This window comes from Clytia hemisphaerica, unplaced genomic scaffold, assembly GCF_902728285.1.
Source record: "Clytia hemisphaerica strain Z4C2 unplaced genomic scaffold, Clytia hemisphaerica genome assembly, whole genome shotgun sequence".
NCBI lineage: Eukaryota > Metazoa > Cnidaria > Hydrozoa > Leptothecata > Clytiidae > Clytia > Clytia hemisphaerica.
The window spans coordinates 3,389,841-3,408,567 of record NW_027104101.1 but is presented as its reverse complement, the minus strand read 5'-3'; the positions used below and the strand labels follow the sequence as shown (position 1 = coordinate 3,408,567).

General features: G+C 36.5%; 2 protein-coding genes across 3 annotated transcripts in view; one reads left to right on the top strand and one right to left on the bottom strand.

The window, feature by feature from the left end:
- The first annotated feature begins 519 nt into the window (after window positions 1–519).
- LOC136813104 (innexin inx2-like) lies at window positions 520–8,936 on the top strand. The gene is made up of 5 exons (XM_067069624.1): window positions 520–670; window positions 5,323–5,580; window positions 6,503–6,643; window positions 7,377–7,531; window positions 8,083–8,936. The coding sequence occupies exons 1-5, from the start codon at window positions 535–537 to the stop codon at window positions 8,845–8,847; spliced, it is 1,455 nt and encodes a 484-aa protein (XP_066925725.1). The 5' UTR covers window positions 520–534; the 3' UTR covers window positions 8,848–8,936.
- Window positions 8,937–11,511: 2,575 nt separating this feature from the next.
- Window positions 11,512–18,727, bottom strand: part of LOC136813102 (nischarin-like) — a 33,153-nt gene continuing 25,937 nt past the window's right edge. Inside the window, exons 18-24 of one of the 2 annotated variants that reach the window (XM_067069621.1) lie at window positions 18,492–18,625; window positions 17,654–17,809; window positions 17,029–17,129; window positions 15,455–15,597; window positions 14,526–14,715; window positions 13,233–14,266; window positions 11,512–13,048 (exon numbers count right to left, since the gene is read on the bottom strand). In XM_067069621.1, coding sequence (XP_066925722.1) covers window positions 11,535–13,048; window positions 13,233–14,266; window positions 14,526–14,715; window positions 15,455–15,597; window positions 17,029–17,129; window positions 17,654–17,809; window positions 18,492–18,625 — 3,272 coding nt within the window. In that variant the 3' untranslated portion in view covers window positions 11,512–11,534. The remainder of the gene's footprint in view (window positions 13,049–13,232; window positions 14,267–14,525; window positions 14,716–15,454; window positions 15,598–17,028; window positions 17,130–17,653; window positions 17,810–18,491; window positions 18,626–18,727) is intronic. The other variant, XM_067069622.1, reaches the window with a different exon arrangement.

Below are 18,727 nucleotides of genomic sequence, written 5' to 3'. Positions count from 1 at the left end.
ATCATTTGAAAATTACAGAAGATCAACAAATTCTGATTTTAAAACCTGATTGAAAAAGATAAATTTTAGAATTTTTGCATTTGAAACTTTTCATATTTTAATTTTTGATTTTGATTTTGCAACTTTGTAAAAAGGAAAAATATGCTAAGCATGTACGTGTCATTATTCTAACAGCAATATATTGAACCCTCAAAACGATTTGATCACCATAGCAACGAGGTAATGTTATTCCCAAAAGCAATTACTCATCTTATTTGTTGTAAAGATTTCTCATCAAAACTTTCTAGCATTTTTAATTACCAAATTAATTAGTTGATAATTTTTATCTAAAATTTTCCTTATTTCTACTCATGATTACAATGTTTGCATTATTGCATAATTTTTCGCATAAATCATTATTTTTACCCATAATGCCGAAATTTCATATTTTAACCCAATGGGCTAGCGATATTCAAGTATGTTTAGCATCAAACCCTGCATAATTAGCATAATTACATCTTATCAGCCAATAGGATTGCATTATAACAATGGAAAATGGACGGAGATGATGATTACAATAATAATTTGCCATTGACTCGTTCACGTAAAGATTGGTCATGTCCGAAAGCTGTCCAGGTGTCTGATTATTTTCAACGACAGCAGACTTTTGCGGCTTCTTCTGCTCACGCTGGTAAGTGAATTTATTGGTTAATTAGATTGATTGATCCTCCTGAATATTTTCAACGTGAAGTTCAAACACAGAAGCATTTTCATTTTATTTGAGTAAAATTTAAAACATATATTTAGACGTTTCGGTGTCTTCCGATCACCATCGTAAGTAAAAATTGAAATGAAATTCTCTAAGTTAAAATGTTCACAAACTGTTTTAAAATTGAGGGTATAAAAAGAGAGGAGATAATTGCTTAATCGATAATAAAATTTGCGTAAAAATCAATACAATTCAAATATTTTATTGGTGTGAAATTTTACCCGGATAGCTTAGTAATCTTTAAGGCAGCCTTTTCATAGTTTTCACGCGGTCCACGGCCAGCCGGCTCGGCTATCTATGTAATGAATGCAACATTTGAGGGGGAGGGGATTCGTGCCGGGTATCCCCTGATTTCAAATGCACACTTGCACCTTGACCACTCGGATATTTGGTTACCAAGAAAAACCTTACCTTCGGGGTTTTAATTACAATCAAAGTTATAATATTTGAGAAAAAAGGGGAAGTTCCCTGCAATAATCTTAGACTAGTTAACCACGTCGTTGTATTTCGCTGCAACTTAAGCTTGCAATGGGCTCACTACTATGTCTATGTGTTCACTAAATATATCTTTCCAAACCACTGTCCCGCGGCAATTTCTATCTTTTATACTCTCTTTATAAGCACTATTCCCGCGTTCCTGTGTCCAAGGAAAGACAGACGCTTGCTAAACAATAAAACGATTGTTAAGTGTATTATCTTAATTCGGGAGGGATGGAAAAGTTTCATAATTTTTAATGATAATTGCCACGTACACAGACCAAACTTTTGAACTAGTCACTTTTTTTGGAAATTCTTTTTGAGAATTTTGCGGCATAAGACAATGACATTGAGCAAGAAGGGCAAAGGTTTTGTGGGTATAAATAAAAGAATCTGGGAAATGCTTTGTTTGGTGATGCAATATAGGAAACATTCATTTTGTCACCTAAATATTTTTTGGTCACTCTTCTCCGACATTCTTTCCCCTCTCGGGCAGTGCTCTAATTTCTTAGGCTTAAAAGTTGCACAAAAAGTAAAAAAAAATCGAAATGTTGAAGTTTGACAATTTGATCAATATACCGTTAATCTAAATGTCCATACTTGGACATAGGCGTAGCAAGATACCCTGCAAAATTGATGGATGAGAGTGGTTTTTACGACACTGTAATTATTGTCTTTGTTTTATCAAAAGATAATGAACATGTGGTAAAACGTCTGCACTCCCTCATAAATTTTGCAGGATATCTTGCTACACCTATGCTTGAATTTTTAAGATACAGTTGTACATATATATTTTAGGTCTCGGTAAGATTAATATTTTCGATATTTGAAATCGATTTCATTATCAGACATATTTCTTCCAGTTTCGTCATCGATGGTTTCGTCAATGCAAACCTTGGTCAATGTAAATTTTTGGCAAATTTTATTTTTATTTTTTTCGCTGACAAATTGTTTCTATACTAAAATTATTTTCTAAATTATATCCGAGAATCGTGACTAAAGCTTTTAAAATATAAACTTCTTTAATACGGCCGCGTTATATTCTCATGATAACATTTTTTCAAAAACAATCTGAAAATCGAAATCAAAACGTTTGAAAATTCTGAAAAAAGATTGATTACACTCACAAACTTCCCTTTACCCCTTTACCCAGAAAGAAAAAGAACTCAAAAATATAAGAATTAAGTCGCGCTTTTAAGCCACTGTACAAAATATCTTAACTAAAGAGAATTTAACAAACCCAGAAGTTCGTCCGATCGAGAAATATATCTTGGGCGCCTTTCATTGTTTCAAATTAGAATATGATTTAGAATTTTATCCCAAAGACTTTTTAATTAGGATCATAACTAATTAAATGATCTATCAGCGTAATTAATACGTTTTAATATCAACCGAAACTCAGTTGATTAATGAGCTTAATTAATTGAAATCAAGACATTTTGTCACCCATACGAAAATTTGTTTCTTTAAATGATATTGTCCCAAACGGGAGTTCGGAGATACTTTGAAAACACTTGTCATAGAAATATGCTTGAAGGAGAATATTTTGAGTGATTTTCGGTTCATCATATTTTCATGAGTTCATACTGTAAGTTTACCTCATTTCTCGGTATATCTTATCGGGGAAAACTTCGTCGGGGAAAAGTGACGAAATTTTGGCCAAGTGACGAATATTTTTGCCCGACGAAAATTTTGCCCGACGAAGTTTTCCCCGATAAGGTATCTAACTTAAGGATCTCGCAAAAGAGGGTTCGATCTCACAGATTTTAGCGGCGCGGTCGGCTTTTGAGGGAGCTGGTAATGAATTTGCAAGAAGATTTCGTTCTCAATGAACGACGTTCTTGAGCTGCCTCAAAAACAAACCAAGCTAACTTTCGGTAAAACTGAATTCGATATGAGAGACATTTCCCTGAGTCTCTCTGCGATAGAGTGCCAATATTTTTAGCATTCGAATAAGTTAACTTTATTGACGTTACATTATCACTTCAATGAACACTTCTCACAAGAGTGCCCAGCTGGCACACAACGTCAAAACAACGTCCATGTGACATTCATAACGTCCAAATAACGTTATTTGAACGTTAAAACAACGTTTTGTGCCAGCTTGGTGGAGAGCTTGAGCTTTTTATACCACCGTCGAAAGAAACTATCCTTGCCTTGCCAATCCCCTCAGAAGCTGAACGTTCCACTAAGGCTTGATAGATGTACTAGAGCACGCGTCAAAATGTCCATTTGCTTACGTCACTCTGCTACACTGTATTTTTGTCTCACTTTTTTCTTCTTGGAAATTTCACCGACTAGCTTATCGGTCAGACAGTTCTAAGTCGTTGTTGTGAAGAAGAAAAATATTGAGATTTCATGGTCTAATCTACAATACTCAAGATCTACAAAAGCCAACCAATATTCTGGCAATCTCAGTGACCGGCTGATTGCATATTCTCTTTGTTTTGGAAGTATATCAATTCTGTCATCTTTCATTTGTAAGGCATTTTAACCGCTGAAGAAATTTTTCGACTCTTCTCTGATTGAAGTCCAACTATCTTGTTGTTTCGAACTATACTCGTCTTTTGATTTTTAATGTGTTTATATGAAGTGCATTCCCTTTCTCGGACAAAGGGACAAGCTACTATTAGTTGTTTTCAACCGTCGTTAATATATGGTGTATTGAAGGCATAGCCTGTTGGATGTTTTTGACAGTGAATGATCGTAATTTGAGCGACGAGGATTGTGGACATTATCGATGTAAATGCTACAACGATACCACTAGTAGGTTTTTCTCTGTCATCTCTGGCTTGCTAAGTTTCCAAATTTGTTCGTTTTTGAACGCATCGCCGACTTTATAGTCTCTCATAGACTTTTCTATGCCTGTGTACTACATTTTAGCGATGCTAGATGGATGCTGTCTTTTTGAAAGTGTGAATATAGCCTAGAAACTTGGTGACAAAAATCTGTTTTCTTAGTCGTTTAGGAGAGCGCTACGGTCTATTGAATAACAAATTACCCCAGCATACATCACTTTCCCTCAGCCAGTACAAACGGGATAAATTATTTTGTCACTAGGAAACAGCTATGTTGGGAAAGATAAATCAATTATGGACGTTATCATTAACAAAATATATGCTGGAGTAATTAGTTTTTCAAAAGGGCGTCGCCTTCTCCCAAACGACTATTATCAGCTGGGCTTGGATCTTGGGTTTAGCACCATTATCTGTATCTGGGTGTTACTTAATCCGGTTGAGCACAAGTAATTTTCTTATTACTGCAATCAATCACCTTTCAAAGGAAAGAAAAAATCCTGATCTCGACAGATTTCTTCCTTGGTTTTCTTGAAAATAGACGATTGTTTCTGGATAATAGACTGTCGTGTTCTTTGAGTAACTAAATCTTATTCACGATCTAGTTTTTAACTGAAAATGTTCCAAAATGTCATCACAGACTCATGTCAAAATAAAAGACTTTGCATTTTGTCAATTCATCATACTTTCTATCAAAAACGTCAAAGTCAAATCCACACGCGATGGATCGAAATTTTAAAAACTTTGAAGAAGCCTTTGTTAAGAGATCATTTTGAGGGCTTGTTTTTTTGTTTGCTTCACTCTGAAAATTTGCTGAAAACGTTTTTGATTTTTGATGATGGTCAAAGCGCAAAGAAGAGATCACGAGCAAAACTCATTTCTAAATTTCATTGAAGATTTGAGATTTTAAACAACAAATGTTCGCTTTACAATCACGAAAATGTGAGCACCTCACGGCACGAAAATCCGGTCGAAGAAAACGTAACCATTAATTCTTTTGTGATTTGAATTACTCTTCAATAAAATCATGCTATCATTTCTCACATTCAAATCTTATATCACTGAGACTGCGGAAGTATATAGAGCATTTTCTTCCGGTGCGACTTTATTGAGGAAGTAGACCTATTAAATCCTTTCTCGGTAACGTTTTTGAGTCATTTTATATGCAACTGGCATAAACCTGATGTTAAACCTCTTTTCTTATCTTCATAGATAGCGCGTAGAGCTATCCTCATAAAGGCTTGTTATTTACACAATGATAGACAACCTAGAGCTAACCCTCACTTTTTCTTCTCTTCGCAGATAGCGCTTGCCATTTCAACAACACCTTCTCCGAGATGTCTTTGATTACCAACAACATCAAAACTATCCTCAACATCAAGATCAAAGCTAGACATGATTCTTACACCGATCAATACATGAGAATCTTCATGGTTAAAATGTGCGTGGTTTCTAGTCTAGTCATGGGTGTAGATTGGTTTCACGACACGGTTTCGTGTATGGTACCGAGCAGTAGTTCGTTGAAACCAACTTTCATCCACTCTGCTTGCTGGATTCAAGGTAAGTTTTCCCGAAAACTCTATTTCTTTTCCCTGAATACTGGACTTTGAGGTGCTTCTATTCCCAGCCGGCGAGTTATTGTAGCAATCCAGGGAAAGAAGCGGCGCCCTTCCCTACCTTAGGGTATTTACTTGAGATGTTTTTTTGTTTAGGAAGTGGTTGGGAAATACTCGGACTCGATTTTAAAATGGAATATTAATTAACTCTACTTGACTAACTCTTCTTAGAGCAACAATAATTAGTATGCCTGTTTTGCCGCCAGAAATTGAAGAATGTAAAACGTGAAAATAAGAAAGGGTTCTATTCCATCTGTTATCTGAAATACGGCGCAATAATATTAAGGCTTCAATTTTTCTGGCTTAAAAAAGATTGATGATACGCTTGTAGCCTTCGACTTGAGACTCAAAGTGTATTCTCCCACGAAAAATGGAATATTGCTCAATATCCGTTCCATGGTTATGTAATACTACCGAGTTCATGTATGTGTGTTTTTCAGCGACGGAGACGGTAAGGTTCTAATTTGACTAGATCATGACCAACTGAGGACGACGGTAAATCAGCACTTTTACCGTCCTCGATTTTGCGGGTCAAAAAAAGCGGGTTTTTTTTCCAAATCGCTTCAGTCACTTTACCGTCCTCAAAAGTGCAAATACATAAACTCGCTACTGTAGACTGGTACGCCAGTCGGGCTGGAACGGTATCACGCGGGAAAAGTGAGCGTAGGAGTTAGGTAAGCGAAAGAAGAAATTTTGTCGGCGGCAAGGGCTGAAAGCTTTTCACCAACTTTTGCTCGTCCTCCTACGCAGCTCCTATCCTAGCAAACGCCCGCCGTCTTTATGTTCTCATCCTCTGAAATGATTAATTAACAGACTGGTTTGTTAGTCTAGTAATACTGTAATCTAAACTAAGCTTTCCTTTATAGGATTTTACGTTTATCCAGAGATGGCCCACCGTATTGCGGAATCTAATTATTACGGAATCCCGAAGAACATGGATTTTGATGGAGTTCTACCGTCTGGTGGTTTGTGTCAAACGTACACAAGACAAGGAATAAGGAATTCCGGTAAGTTTATTACACCCCTGTCTCATATTGCGTACTACACTTTGTACTTTGTGATTACACCCCTATCCCATATTGTTCCGGTGAATATCTTATTACCGTTGGGGATAAAGTAAAGGGTGGATGAAAAGCAACAGGGTTTTATTTTATCTAACCCACCATATTTGAGTCTTTTTGTAGCCATTTCTTTTCTCCTAGTTGTAACTGATATCTAACTTCTTGACTGGATCTTTCCATACTTTCCATATTGAGTTTACGCTCTCTAGTTCGATTTTCAAGGGGAATAGAATTTTCGTCAAGTAAGGGAGCGCATCGAATGGTAGAACATCGTTAATGAGAGTTTCTTGTTGATGGTGACTTTCAATATTATCGAATAATGGAGCGTTTCGAATAGTAGAACGTCGAATAAGAGAGTGTCAATTATATGTAAAAGGAAGTGTGTCCACACGGGGATAAAGCTGACTTGCCCTCCGTGTTGTTATTATATTCTGTTGTCAACAGCGGAATTTAATTGTTTTGAAATTCAAACGTTCGAAAATCTGACGTAAAACAGAAAACAACATGATGGTGTACTAGAGTCGACTTTTTTATTGGACATATTTTCACATGAAATCTGTTATCAGTTAGCTTATCTAGTGTGCAAAAATATGATATCTGTGTATTTGACCGAATTGATTACTGCAAAGTAGACTCTCCAAATTCATTTTGTTTCATAATTTGTTTCATTTTCTTTCAGTTTGTCGACCATTTGCGAAACGTTATTATCTCCAATATCAATGGATGCCATTCTACATTGCCAGTTTGTCTCTCATGTATTATCTCCCTTATGTGTTGTTCAGGATTGTTAACACAGATATGATCAGTTTGAAATCAACACTCACAAAAGAAAAGGTAGAAAAGTTGCAGTATGAAATTCCCCTACCTGATCTGGTCATCCTGGAAATATTTCTACATTAAACTTATTAAACCCATACTTATAAAACTTCGTTCTTCTGTTCTTGGTCGAGTGTTAGTGTGCCTTATTTTAGGATAGGCTGCACGCATCCCCTCTTGGTATTTGAATGCTAATTGTGTATAAAATTCCAAATTTGGGGTAACCAGTTTCAATTTTCCTAAAAAGGTTCATTAATCGTAAACCTTTTTTAGGCATTCAAATTTTTAATTCAAATTTAATAAAATTTTACAAGCTATTCAACTCTTGGACAGGGATTTTGCAGCCTAATTTTAGGACTGGTGCAATATATATTAGGCTGCTTGCATCCACTAACGGATTCGTTCTCCTTATAGATATATACTAGATTACCGGTTGTTTTGTAGAGGTCTGCGATTTAGACTTAATGTAAAGATTATTGTAAGCAAGGAAAAATCACGAAAAAAAGAGAACTCATGTGATGTTTCATAGGTCGTGCGATTCTGTAAATTCGTATTTCATCTTGTTACAGGTCGATGGAGCAGAAATTGTTGAAACATATTTCAATTACGATATCAATTCTAACATGAAAATGCGAATCCGAATCGGGTTAAATATAATACTGAAAGGACTCTATATCGCCGTAAGCATAATGGCGTATTTGTGTACAGACTCGTTGTTGCTAGGCAACTTCAAAAACTACGGTGTGGAGTGGATACGCTGGTCACACTTTAATCATTCGAGAGCTTTCGATTTCTTTGTGGGAAACGAACCTAAACCAGGGAATGTTCTTTTACCAAGTTTCGGGTATTGTGAAATCCAAGAAGCAAGTATGGACATCCAGCATGTCTTTTTCAATAAGAACAAATTTATATGTGAAATATCACCAAACATTTTGTACCAATATGTGTTTGTTGTGTTGTGGTTTGTCATTGTATCTTCAATTGCTATCAGCATCGCTGGACTTATCATTAATCTAGCCGGCCACGTCATCACAATGGCATGTTTCTTAAAAGATGGTAGCCCAGCTAAGAAAGTTTACAAAAAACTTTCATTGCGTGAGTGTGAATATTTGACGTTCATACGGCGGAAGAATATCCCCTTATACGGTGAAGTTTTGGGCAAGTTGAGCAAACAGCGAATGAAACCGAGACTCGAAATGAACGGAAATATTATGGATCACGCACATGAGCCAACTATTCCTTTAATGAATGGCGGGAATGGTGTTCATAAACGCCCAAGCAAGGTGGAAAGCAGTGCACCGCCCGATTCAGCTACTAGATGGTCGAAGATTTGAATGGAATTGGATTGCGAGTTGTGAAAGTTAACACAAAAGAGAAAACCTAACCTAACTACCAGGAAAATCAGCAGACCCTGAAAAAAGAAAACAAAACGTTTTATGAAGTACGAAATGAACGCTGTAAGGAAAATATCTTTTAACCAAAAGATAGATCAATTCTTCTGATGACGTAATCAAAGAGTAGTTTCTAACGAAAGCAGTAAGCATGCTTGATGTATTTTCGTAGTAATGTAAAATTTATCCCATCTATAATTTTTCTGCAATGTACGCTCGCTATTTCTAACATTGGAACTATCAATCATGGACAAAATATTTGAGACAAAGGGGATTTCCCTGTGAAATTTTAAACACCACAAATGATTTTTAAGCGCGTTAAACTACAGTTGGAAAGTAGATTTTTATCATGAGATTTAAGAAAACTTATGATCTCAGGATTTAAAAGTTCAAATTTGCTCCAATAAGCCTTGGAGTATAGCCTAAGCCACCGAACCTCTCCTAAATCGAAATATTCAATGAAAGAAAGAGGAAGTGCTAAAATAAAACACACTAAAATCTCAATATATTTCGACCATGATTGTATGTTTCTGTTAGGCACTAAATGTTAAATAATGTAGCGAACCCAGGGCCTTAGTTCGCTTTTTCATGATTCTGATAGCACTCGCGAAAGGCTGTACCAATGTCCATCAGTAAGATCAAGAAGTGCGAGTGGCTCTGGGTACGAGGTTAGAATATCTACCGTAATAATGAACTGAAATCGTCGTGTATAATAATTTATTATTTTTTGGGGGTGTTTTGACGAAATATTTGTACATAGACCGCTAACTTTAATAACGTGTAATTCTTGTAACAATGACTCGAAACTGTAAAATATAATGTCAAAATTCTATAATGCAAGCTTTAATGATTAGTTCCTCGTCATAGGTTGAATGGTATAGTAAAAAGTTTTTACGCCTTCAGAAAACTGAAAACTAAGTCGTTTTAAGTGATGACTATGCGATTAATTATTCCTCTGAAATTACTAGCATTGTGAATACTTTTCCATCAAGTCCCACTCTTTTGGAATATTAACTTCGATGTAGAAGTATTTATGATTTTTTGTACTTTCAAAGGGCTCTGAGGGCTCTGACAAAAAAGAATAATCTTTGTATTTTTTAAGGAAAATAAAGCGTTGCGATTTTGATGAAAAAAAAGATCTTTCTCAAAACTGTGGGTATAAACTTTGTATTTTCAAAGGAGTCCCTCTCAGAACTGTAGATATGGACTTTGTATTTTTAAAGGAAAATCGTCTACCTCAGAATTAAAGATATAAATTTTGTATTTCCAAAGGAAAATCTCTCTCAGAATTGAAGATATAAACTTTGTATTTTCAAAGGAAAGTTTCTCTACGTAGGGTCTGACTTTGATGGTAGATTTATGAGGTAGGACGATAATTCATGTCATAACCCAAATGAATCAAAGAAAAGAATGTTAAGCAAGGTTTTGTCTTCGAAAAGAAAAATATCTCTTAGAGTTGTAGGTTTGGAATTTCATCAACAAATACTTCGTGAAATGTGAAATCAATAAAAGAAGGCCAATCAATAACTACAGTGAAGTCTCGATAACTCAAACGCGCACGGGCAAAGGAATTTTCAAGCTATGGAGTAAGGTTTATAAGGTATTGTTAACTGAACGGACCATAAAAGTTGTTTGAGTTAAGGAGACATTCGAGTTATAGAGGTTCGAGTTAAAGAGACTCTACTGTAACTCTGTTTTAAGGAAAATAATGAAGAAAACCCATAAAATGTTTTGCTCAAATTCATTTAAAATTCATTATTGGAATATTGTTCGTAATTCGTACAATTTGTTAAAATCAATCGAATAAATAAATTAATGCTACAAATTAGAAAATAATCATTTAAAGAAAGAAAGCAATAAAAACCATCGCAGTGGACTTATCCTGATTTGAGCATATATTATTCGAATATTTGAATGGTTCGATGACTCCACTCACGTCAGTCCTTGGTGAGGAGAGACCTCTTAAAATGCTTTCCATAATTTGAATCTTTCTAAAATTCGAAAAGAGAACTCCCCGTTCAAAATTGCTAGTTCCAAATTAAAGCTTAAGGGATGAAGCGGCTTTGTCAACTTTCCTAGCCATTGACTCCAAGGTTTTATTTAAAACCAGACAACCCGAGAGATTGACGACTGTAACATATTTAATGAACAACCTTACTTTACTTTTTTAATACAAAAATAAGCTAATACCCTAATATGAAGTTTTTGTGAAGAATAAAAAGTTAAAAAGATATGAATATATATGTAATACAGTTGACGGTCCTTAATTCGACGTTCTACCGTTCGATGCGCTCCATTATTCGATAATATTGAATGTCATCGTCAACGAGAAACTCTCATAAACGACGCTCCCTTATTCGATAAGCTCCCTTATTCGATGAAAATCCAATTCCCCTTGAAAATCAAATTAGAGAGCGTCAACTGTATATAATTTCCCTTGTTAAAAAGTGCGTATCAAAAATAATTTACTAAGTAGTCAAAGAGTCCCCTTGATCGCTCGGACTGGAAATAGAAAGAAGGAACTTCTGAACTTTGAACCACCCCACCACAGTCTTCTTTACAAATCGCTAAACAAGTAAGAAATCTCAGATATCTACATTTCTGTTAAAAAAAAACTGTTAAAGATTTATTCAAGATTTGACGCGTATTACAGGTAGGGATTTACCAGTGAAAATATTTGTCCACATTTTCGAAATCATGTCAAAAATCTTTTCCCTCTCCGCGTAAGAGTGCGCTCTCAATTGCCATCTCAAAATGTTATCTTCCTCAGCGTTACTTTCTACACCAGGAACATTTCCCGCGTTTTCTTTGGATGTCTCGGTACCGGCATTCGGGATCGCGTTAACATCGGTGACGTAAGAATAGTCATCTTCAACGCTTCCCATTTTGAAGCGATCTCCATATTTCGATGGATCTACAGCGCATGCGTTAAAAATCAAACTTAATTCACCGGAATGAAAATCACTGAATTCAACCCGGACAAGCGATGAAATAAGCCGGACATCCGATAATTCGTACTGTGAGCGATCCGGTAATTCTTTCACAAACAGCGGAAGAGGATAACCCACGTGGTCTTCCATGATTAGACATAAAAATGTCTCGCTTATTACAAAAGTGAAAGGTGTCTCAAGTTCATTTTGTTTTTGGAAAACCAAGGCGTAAAGTAAAATTCCGAAATCGTTTTCCGTTGGAAAGAGATCTACAAGTTGAATATACTCTTGGATTTTCACACGTAATTTCTCTAGTAAATCGTCGCTCGGGTACACAAATTTGATACTGGAATTCGGATGAATGAATTCGGATTTCGGGTAATAATTTGTCCCCGATTCGTCTTCACTTTTGTAGAGTTGAAAAATCTCTGCGGTGGTTTCACGGCTTTCGCTTAGCGTTGAATCATTTTCCAAGACCTTCATTTGTTTCGGTAAAGCGAGAATGGCTTGACTTAAACGTTGTATCAGCTCATTAGTTCGATCAAAGTCACGTGTCACCAACACAAAAGTGCATTCTGGGTAACCCGTCTCCAGTCTTAGACATTGATCGAAAAGTCCAACAACGACCTGTTGAAGGTCACTGATCTCAATCGAGGTCAAATATAACGAAGTTGACGATTCTTGGTCTTCAAACTGAGTATTGGCAAGTAAGAATTTACGATTCTTTGGTCCACATATTAGATAGATTTTATACTTCCCTAACAGCACTGCGACGGGGATTTCGATATCGGGGTATTTGTACGGTTTGCAGCCGACGCACGCTACGTATTGAACACCTGTCGTCGTAACGTCATCACCTTGGGCGATCTTGTTTCGGAATAATTCATTCAAACGGGCGCGATCGATGCTCGTGAACATTTCGGGCGAATCGATGGATTGGTGAGACGGGATAGCGATATTTCCGGACGGTTTCTTGGCGTGTCCTTTGATGAGAGGAAGGCTAGACTTCGTACTAGCAAGAACATTCGATTTAGTAACTTTCAAGTCTTGCCCAAAACTGTTTTTCCATATCGAAGCAAGCGAGCGAACGAGTTGTTCACGCTCTGACAATGATTGAAAGATCATGTTCCACACATGCGCAGTGGAACCTTTGAGATCTGATGATGGTGTCTGTTGGGTATTTCCCTCGAACGTCAAGGAAAGTCCATAAGAACCTAAAAAGTAAAGAAATAACCATTTTCTTAAAAGGTTTTTATTTGAGGTCAGGCTGATGATAATGATGTAATGCCCGGTTCGATCTCTCGCACTACAGAATAAAGCTTATAAAAACTTCAAAAAGCCTAAGCTACAAAACTTTTTTCAAATAGATAATCATTATTTCGAAAAAAACATCCTTACCTCTAAGACTATGCTTCTGCTCTTCCCACAAATCAACACCAATCACACTTTCCGCCTTATTGACGTCATCAACCACCCACTGTGGCGTGAAAGGGGCGGAATGAATGTACGAAGGGAGCGGCCAATGTACATAATCTTCATCGCATAGAAAGATTCGCAGGTTGGTTAAAATCATGCTCCTCAGGTAGACCGAAGTGACGTCATCATAAGCGTCTTTTCGTGCGTTGTTTTCACGAATCTGATACACAATGCAGTAAGAGATAAGATTTTCACGACTGCCGAGAGGAGAGATTTCTTGTTCCTGGAGTTGTGCTTTCAGAGCGTTGATTTTACTTTCGTCAGGATAAACGATACTGACTTGGTTCTCTACTGGTGCATTTGATTCTTCTTGAACTCCTGTTTTGATGGATACAAGGCTTGTGAGGACATCTAAAAATTGCCCTGTTTTGTTCGCATCTCTTGTCAAGAGCACAAAAGTTCCTCGAGGTCCTTCATCACTGACTTCTAATCGCAATCCTTGATCGAACAACCCAACGACAACTTCGCGCAATGATTTTAAAGGGAAACTGTAGAAACAATGCATAGCTTCCTCGAGTGAGGCTACTGTATTGAAAGTCGGGGTTTCCTTGGAGTCCAGTTCGTCATCAGCTGGGTGGAAAACCCGAAACAGGAAAATGTTTAAGGAGGTTGTGACAACGGCAACCGGGATTTCCTCATCCGGGAAAAGATACGGAAGACAGCCCACCCATAATACGGACAGGATGGTTTGTTGTTGTTGTGAGTCAGTGTTCTCGACATGCTTAAGAAATGAATGTTGTTCAATGTTGATATTTTCGTAGTCTGTGTGTTGATGTTGCTGTTGGCTAGTCTGCCGTTGTGTTTTCTGACGGTTTTCGTTCTTTTTGGGCGACGCGGACGATGCTTTCCGTATGAAGTTTTGGAAGAACGCCATGAGGATGTCTTTGGGCATTTTGTAAGGGTTGTCTAAAACGTTACTTGTAATCTCTTGAATGGTAGCGATCTTTGATACAGTCCTGTAAGAAGAAATGAACTATTAGGTAAACTGTTTGATTATTCATCCTAGGTAAATAAATTTGGAAATATTCCTTGTCTACATAAGTTGAGTGCGTTAAATTATAATAAACGTGCTGGAGGAAAACCTGATTTTCAGATTAATTTGAGGATTCCTTTACTATATAATACGCAAAAAAATTTTCACGACACCCAAATTCTAGCGAAATTATCTATGGAATAAAATAACGATTTAAATGGATGAATCTATAATCAACCAACCTTCTACCCTCAGCGCAACTCTTCAAGATCAGATACAAGCCGGCGCAATCCTTCAATGCTTTCGTCGTAAATTTGACCAGAGAATGACTCTGTGTGATAATATCATTATTCTTTTCCCATTGTTTGGCTTCGAATTGAAGAATTTGTAATGATGGGCCGTCTTCAAAGATCTGCACACCTCGAATAGAATCTAAAAAGTGAAGTGTGGAAAATAAAACTTTTATGTTCTCTTCCGAAACAGACAGAACAGAACTGAACAACAACCTTTCAGTCGTGTGCTGTGAAGCATTTACTACTCTCGGGTACCTAATATAATTAATTTTTCAAAAATTTTCCACCCAGGAATTCTTATTCCAGCCCCCCCCCCCGCTTATTAATTTTTGGGAAATCATTTTTGAAAGTTCCCTCTTTCGCCCTAATTCTGCTCTATTAGCCTCCTTTTCGAAAATTTTCCACCATCTTATTAGTTTTGAGATTTTTTCCAAACCCCCGGCTATTAGGTACCCGAGAGTAAGTGTTTACACAGGTTTACAACACAAGAAGGCGGTTCCAAATAATGTTTCCTATTAATAGAAAGGCTGGTTCTTGATGAAAAAACGATTTGTTCGTTTCTTTTCAAATATTTCAAGTTACAGTCAGTTCAATTGAGTCTCTCTGGGGTTCCAAAATTACGAGAATCAACTCCCTCACAGGATCATAAATTCTTGAAGTTTGGACTAAAATTTGAAAATCTTGACGGAAATTTTGGTGAAATAGTCTCTCTAAGGGTGGCAAAAACGTCAAAAAAGGACAAAATTGGAAAAATTGTCTTTGAAAGGGTCGCAAAAACGTCGAAATTCAATCTCTCTATGGGTCGATTTTGCGAACTTTGGCTCGGACATACCCGTCATCTCGCAAACCTAGAACCCTCCGGAATGCAAACCACTTACTCAAGTAATAGCTTTTGACAGTGGAACCCGTTTCAAAATTAATCTGCGATAAAAGGTTGGTTTCTACATCAACAGCGATCAAATATTCTTTTGTCTCTTTCTCTTCATCTTTGTTGGAGGAAACCAGGTAGGTCTCTTCGAAACTAAAATAAAGAAAAGAAAGTTTTTTTTTAAATCGTCATTCCATACAAAAAAATATCATGGTAAAAGACATAACTCAAGAACAGCCTGGTTAACAGATGAATTAACGACACTATAAACTAGCCTGAGTAAGCTAAGCCAGTTTTTAAAAGATCAAGATACGGCTGACGGCAATATAGCGTTATCGGCGATTTTTATGATGTACGGAATTTTAAGTTTGCCTTGAGAAACATATATTCAGATATTCAGTTAAAACTTACCATCAGATTTTACCAAGTGACTGAATCAATCTGACTTAGATTTCTAGGCTAACTCAAGAACAGATTTGTCTCAAAATAAACAAGTGATACTTTTATGGACCTACCTGGTTATGCATTTAACACATATATAATTGATATCTACATAAGCGTGACCATTAAACAATCATTCAGAACACAAATAGTGACGATCTATTAAAATTAGTTTTTTGTTTCTTATAAAAAAACACGTTTAGAAACCAAAATTTCATGCTCTTGAAATATTCTTTCATATTCAAGAGTTCGAGAGCAAAAAAACATATCTCATCAAAAAATTCAGTAATTTTAAGAACATTGATGTAGGCTTATTAATAGTGATTTTTATAGATAAACATGCGTTTTTTGAGCCAACAAATTTTTTTTGCAAAAATCTGTTTGAACCATCTTTTACCTATGATGGTACCTTACTTTCCTGCAAAAAATTAATGATCCAATTTTTCCCAAAGTCCAAAAAACACATTTTTAGCCGTTTTTTGCCCAAATTTTTTTTGGAAATCGGGCTCCGTCACATTCGAGGGTTTATAGTTATGCATCTTTGTGCAAGAAATCAGAAAAAACTAACGAGCCAATCATGAGGAAAGCTAATAACTAACGAACGGACGAACGGACAAAGGTTAATTTATAGGACCTCCACCGGGGTAGGTCCAAAAATACCCCATCCAACACTGAGCTATAAGAATCGCACGGTTAAGTGACAATACTCCGAAAACATTCAGATTAATGATCATTGTTTTTTAGTCTTTAAAATAAAATTTCTTCTCTGAAAATAACGTTCCCCTAAATGCGAAATTTGTATGCAAAAATCATGCAAAGAGGTATCACTTTATCGATACTATGATCGTTACACAGGCTGGCACTTAAAGGTTTTATTTTTATAAGAGTGATGTCGTTTGCCTACTCATCAATTTTAATTTACAAACTTTTTCACATTGGATTGACACGGATGTGGAGCAAGATTGGTCAGAAAGAGGGAAAAAAAGAATTCAATATAACAATAGGAGACACCGGCCTGATATAAGACATGCGCCTGATATGAAACGGGAATAATCATGTCAAACAAGAACCTTTCAGTTACAAAAGTGAAGGAGATGAACGGGAACAGTAAAAAGAACTTGCTGAAAAGTGGAAGATACTCACACGTGGACGTTTTCACGGATAAGTCGTTTGATTTCAGCGCGCAATTCGTCTGATAATTCCAAATCAATAGCTTCCACTGATAACAAACGAGCGAATGATGGCTAGAATAAAGAACACGAGAAGGAAACCCCTTGAAATAAATTGGATGGATCAATCATACTTCTAATGAACATCAAATCATGATGTCGTGTCGGCGTCAATAGTGTTTTCAGGGTCATCAAATGTGAATAAAACTTACCAGACACTTAAGTAGGCCATTGTAGTCATCATATGTAATTATAAGAAATTTGAAAATAAGCTCTAGTTTAGACGGCCCACTTCTCACCCTGCCTATTCTAATTGTTAATTTAAAGTGGGCATGAAGTTGGCTGTCGAAAGTCAATGCAGTGCTTGCCCTCTTTTGACGTCAATGCAATGTCTTCTTTCAACCCTCTTCAAGCAGAAATTTCAATTTTGCGCCCACTTTTTGCCTACTCTTACAATTAGAATAGGCAGGGCGAAAGGTGAGCCGTCTAAACTAGAGCTTAGTCATTTTTCCTACGATTTGGCCTTCAGGTAGTTGGAGAAATCATGAGTTCTATTGAATTGAGATGAAAATAAAGTGACAGTAATTTTCTTTACCAACCTGCTTTTGTTTGGGTTCACAATCGCCCTCATTTTTCGTTTCTTTCACCGCAGTCTCGTTTTGATGTTTTTCTTCTTTATTCTTCACTTTCTTGCTGTTTCGTTTTCTCATGGTTGAAGGAGAGGCTGGTTGCTTGTTCATTTGAGGTTTCTGAGGCTAAGCATGTGTCGTAAGAAAATAGAAAGAAAGTAATTTAAAAAGGAATAATACAGTTGACGCTCGCTAATTCGGCGTTCTACTATTCTATACGCTCTATTCTTCGACAATATTGAAAATCACCGTCAACAAGAAACTTATAAAAGGACGCTCTTACATTCGATACGCTCTCTTCTTTGAATGAAATATGAAAGCAAAGTATGCTAGATGCTAGATCCTAGATGCAGCAGTATGCTAGATGTTTGTGACATTTCTTGAACATTTTCCTAATGTACTTCCCAAATGAAATTTACGTCTCTATCTTTAAATCTACTTTTCCGGTATTTCAATAAGAAACATACTAGGTCACTGATATGTTGAAAGTTTCGTGCTTCTGCACTTGTTCAAATGTACAAGAGGAGGAGAATCTAAGAGTAAGTCATATTTTATTGAAAGGTCAAGAAAACTTGTTCGAATTAAGGAGATATTCGAGTTCTGGAGACTACACTGTCCTCTGTAAATCTACTTTTCCGAGATTTCAATAAAAAAGATACTATCACTGTTTTTTGAAGGGACAAAAAAACTTGTTTGAGTTAAGGAGATGTTCGTTTTCAATAAAAAAGATACTATCACTGTTTTTTGAAGGGACAAAAAAACTTGTATGAGTTAAGGAGATGTTCGAGATTTGGAGACTATACTGTACCTGTTGTTGATGTTGGTCGACGTTCATTTCGTTGTAGACAGTCAACCATGATTCACCAGCATGTTCTCTCAGTTTCTCAATCTTCTGTCGAAATTGTTCATCTTCATTCTCCAACACTTCCAATTTGTCCTCTGCTGAAAAAATGTCAAAATCACTGACCTTCATATACCTTGGACCAAGCTATATCCGCCATCTTTGATCGGAGTTTTTTTTTGAACGTGATGCCCAAATGGTAG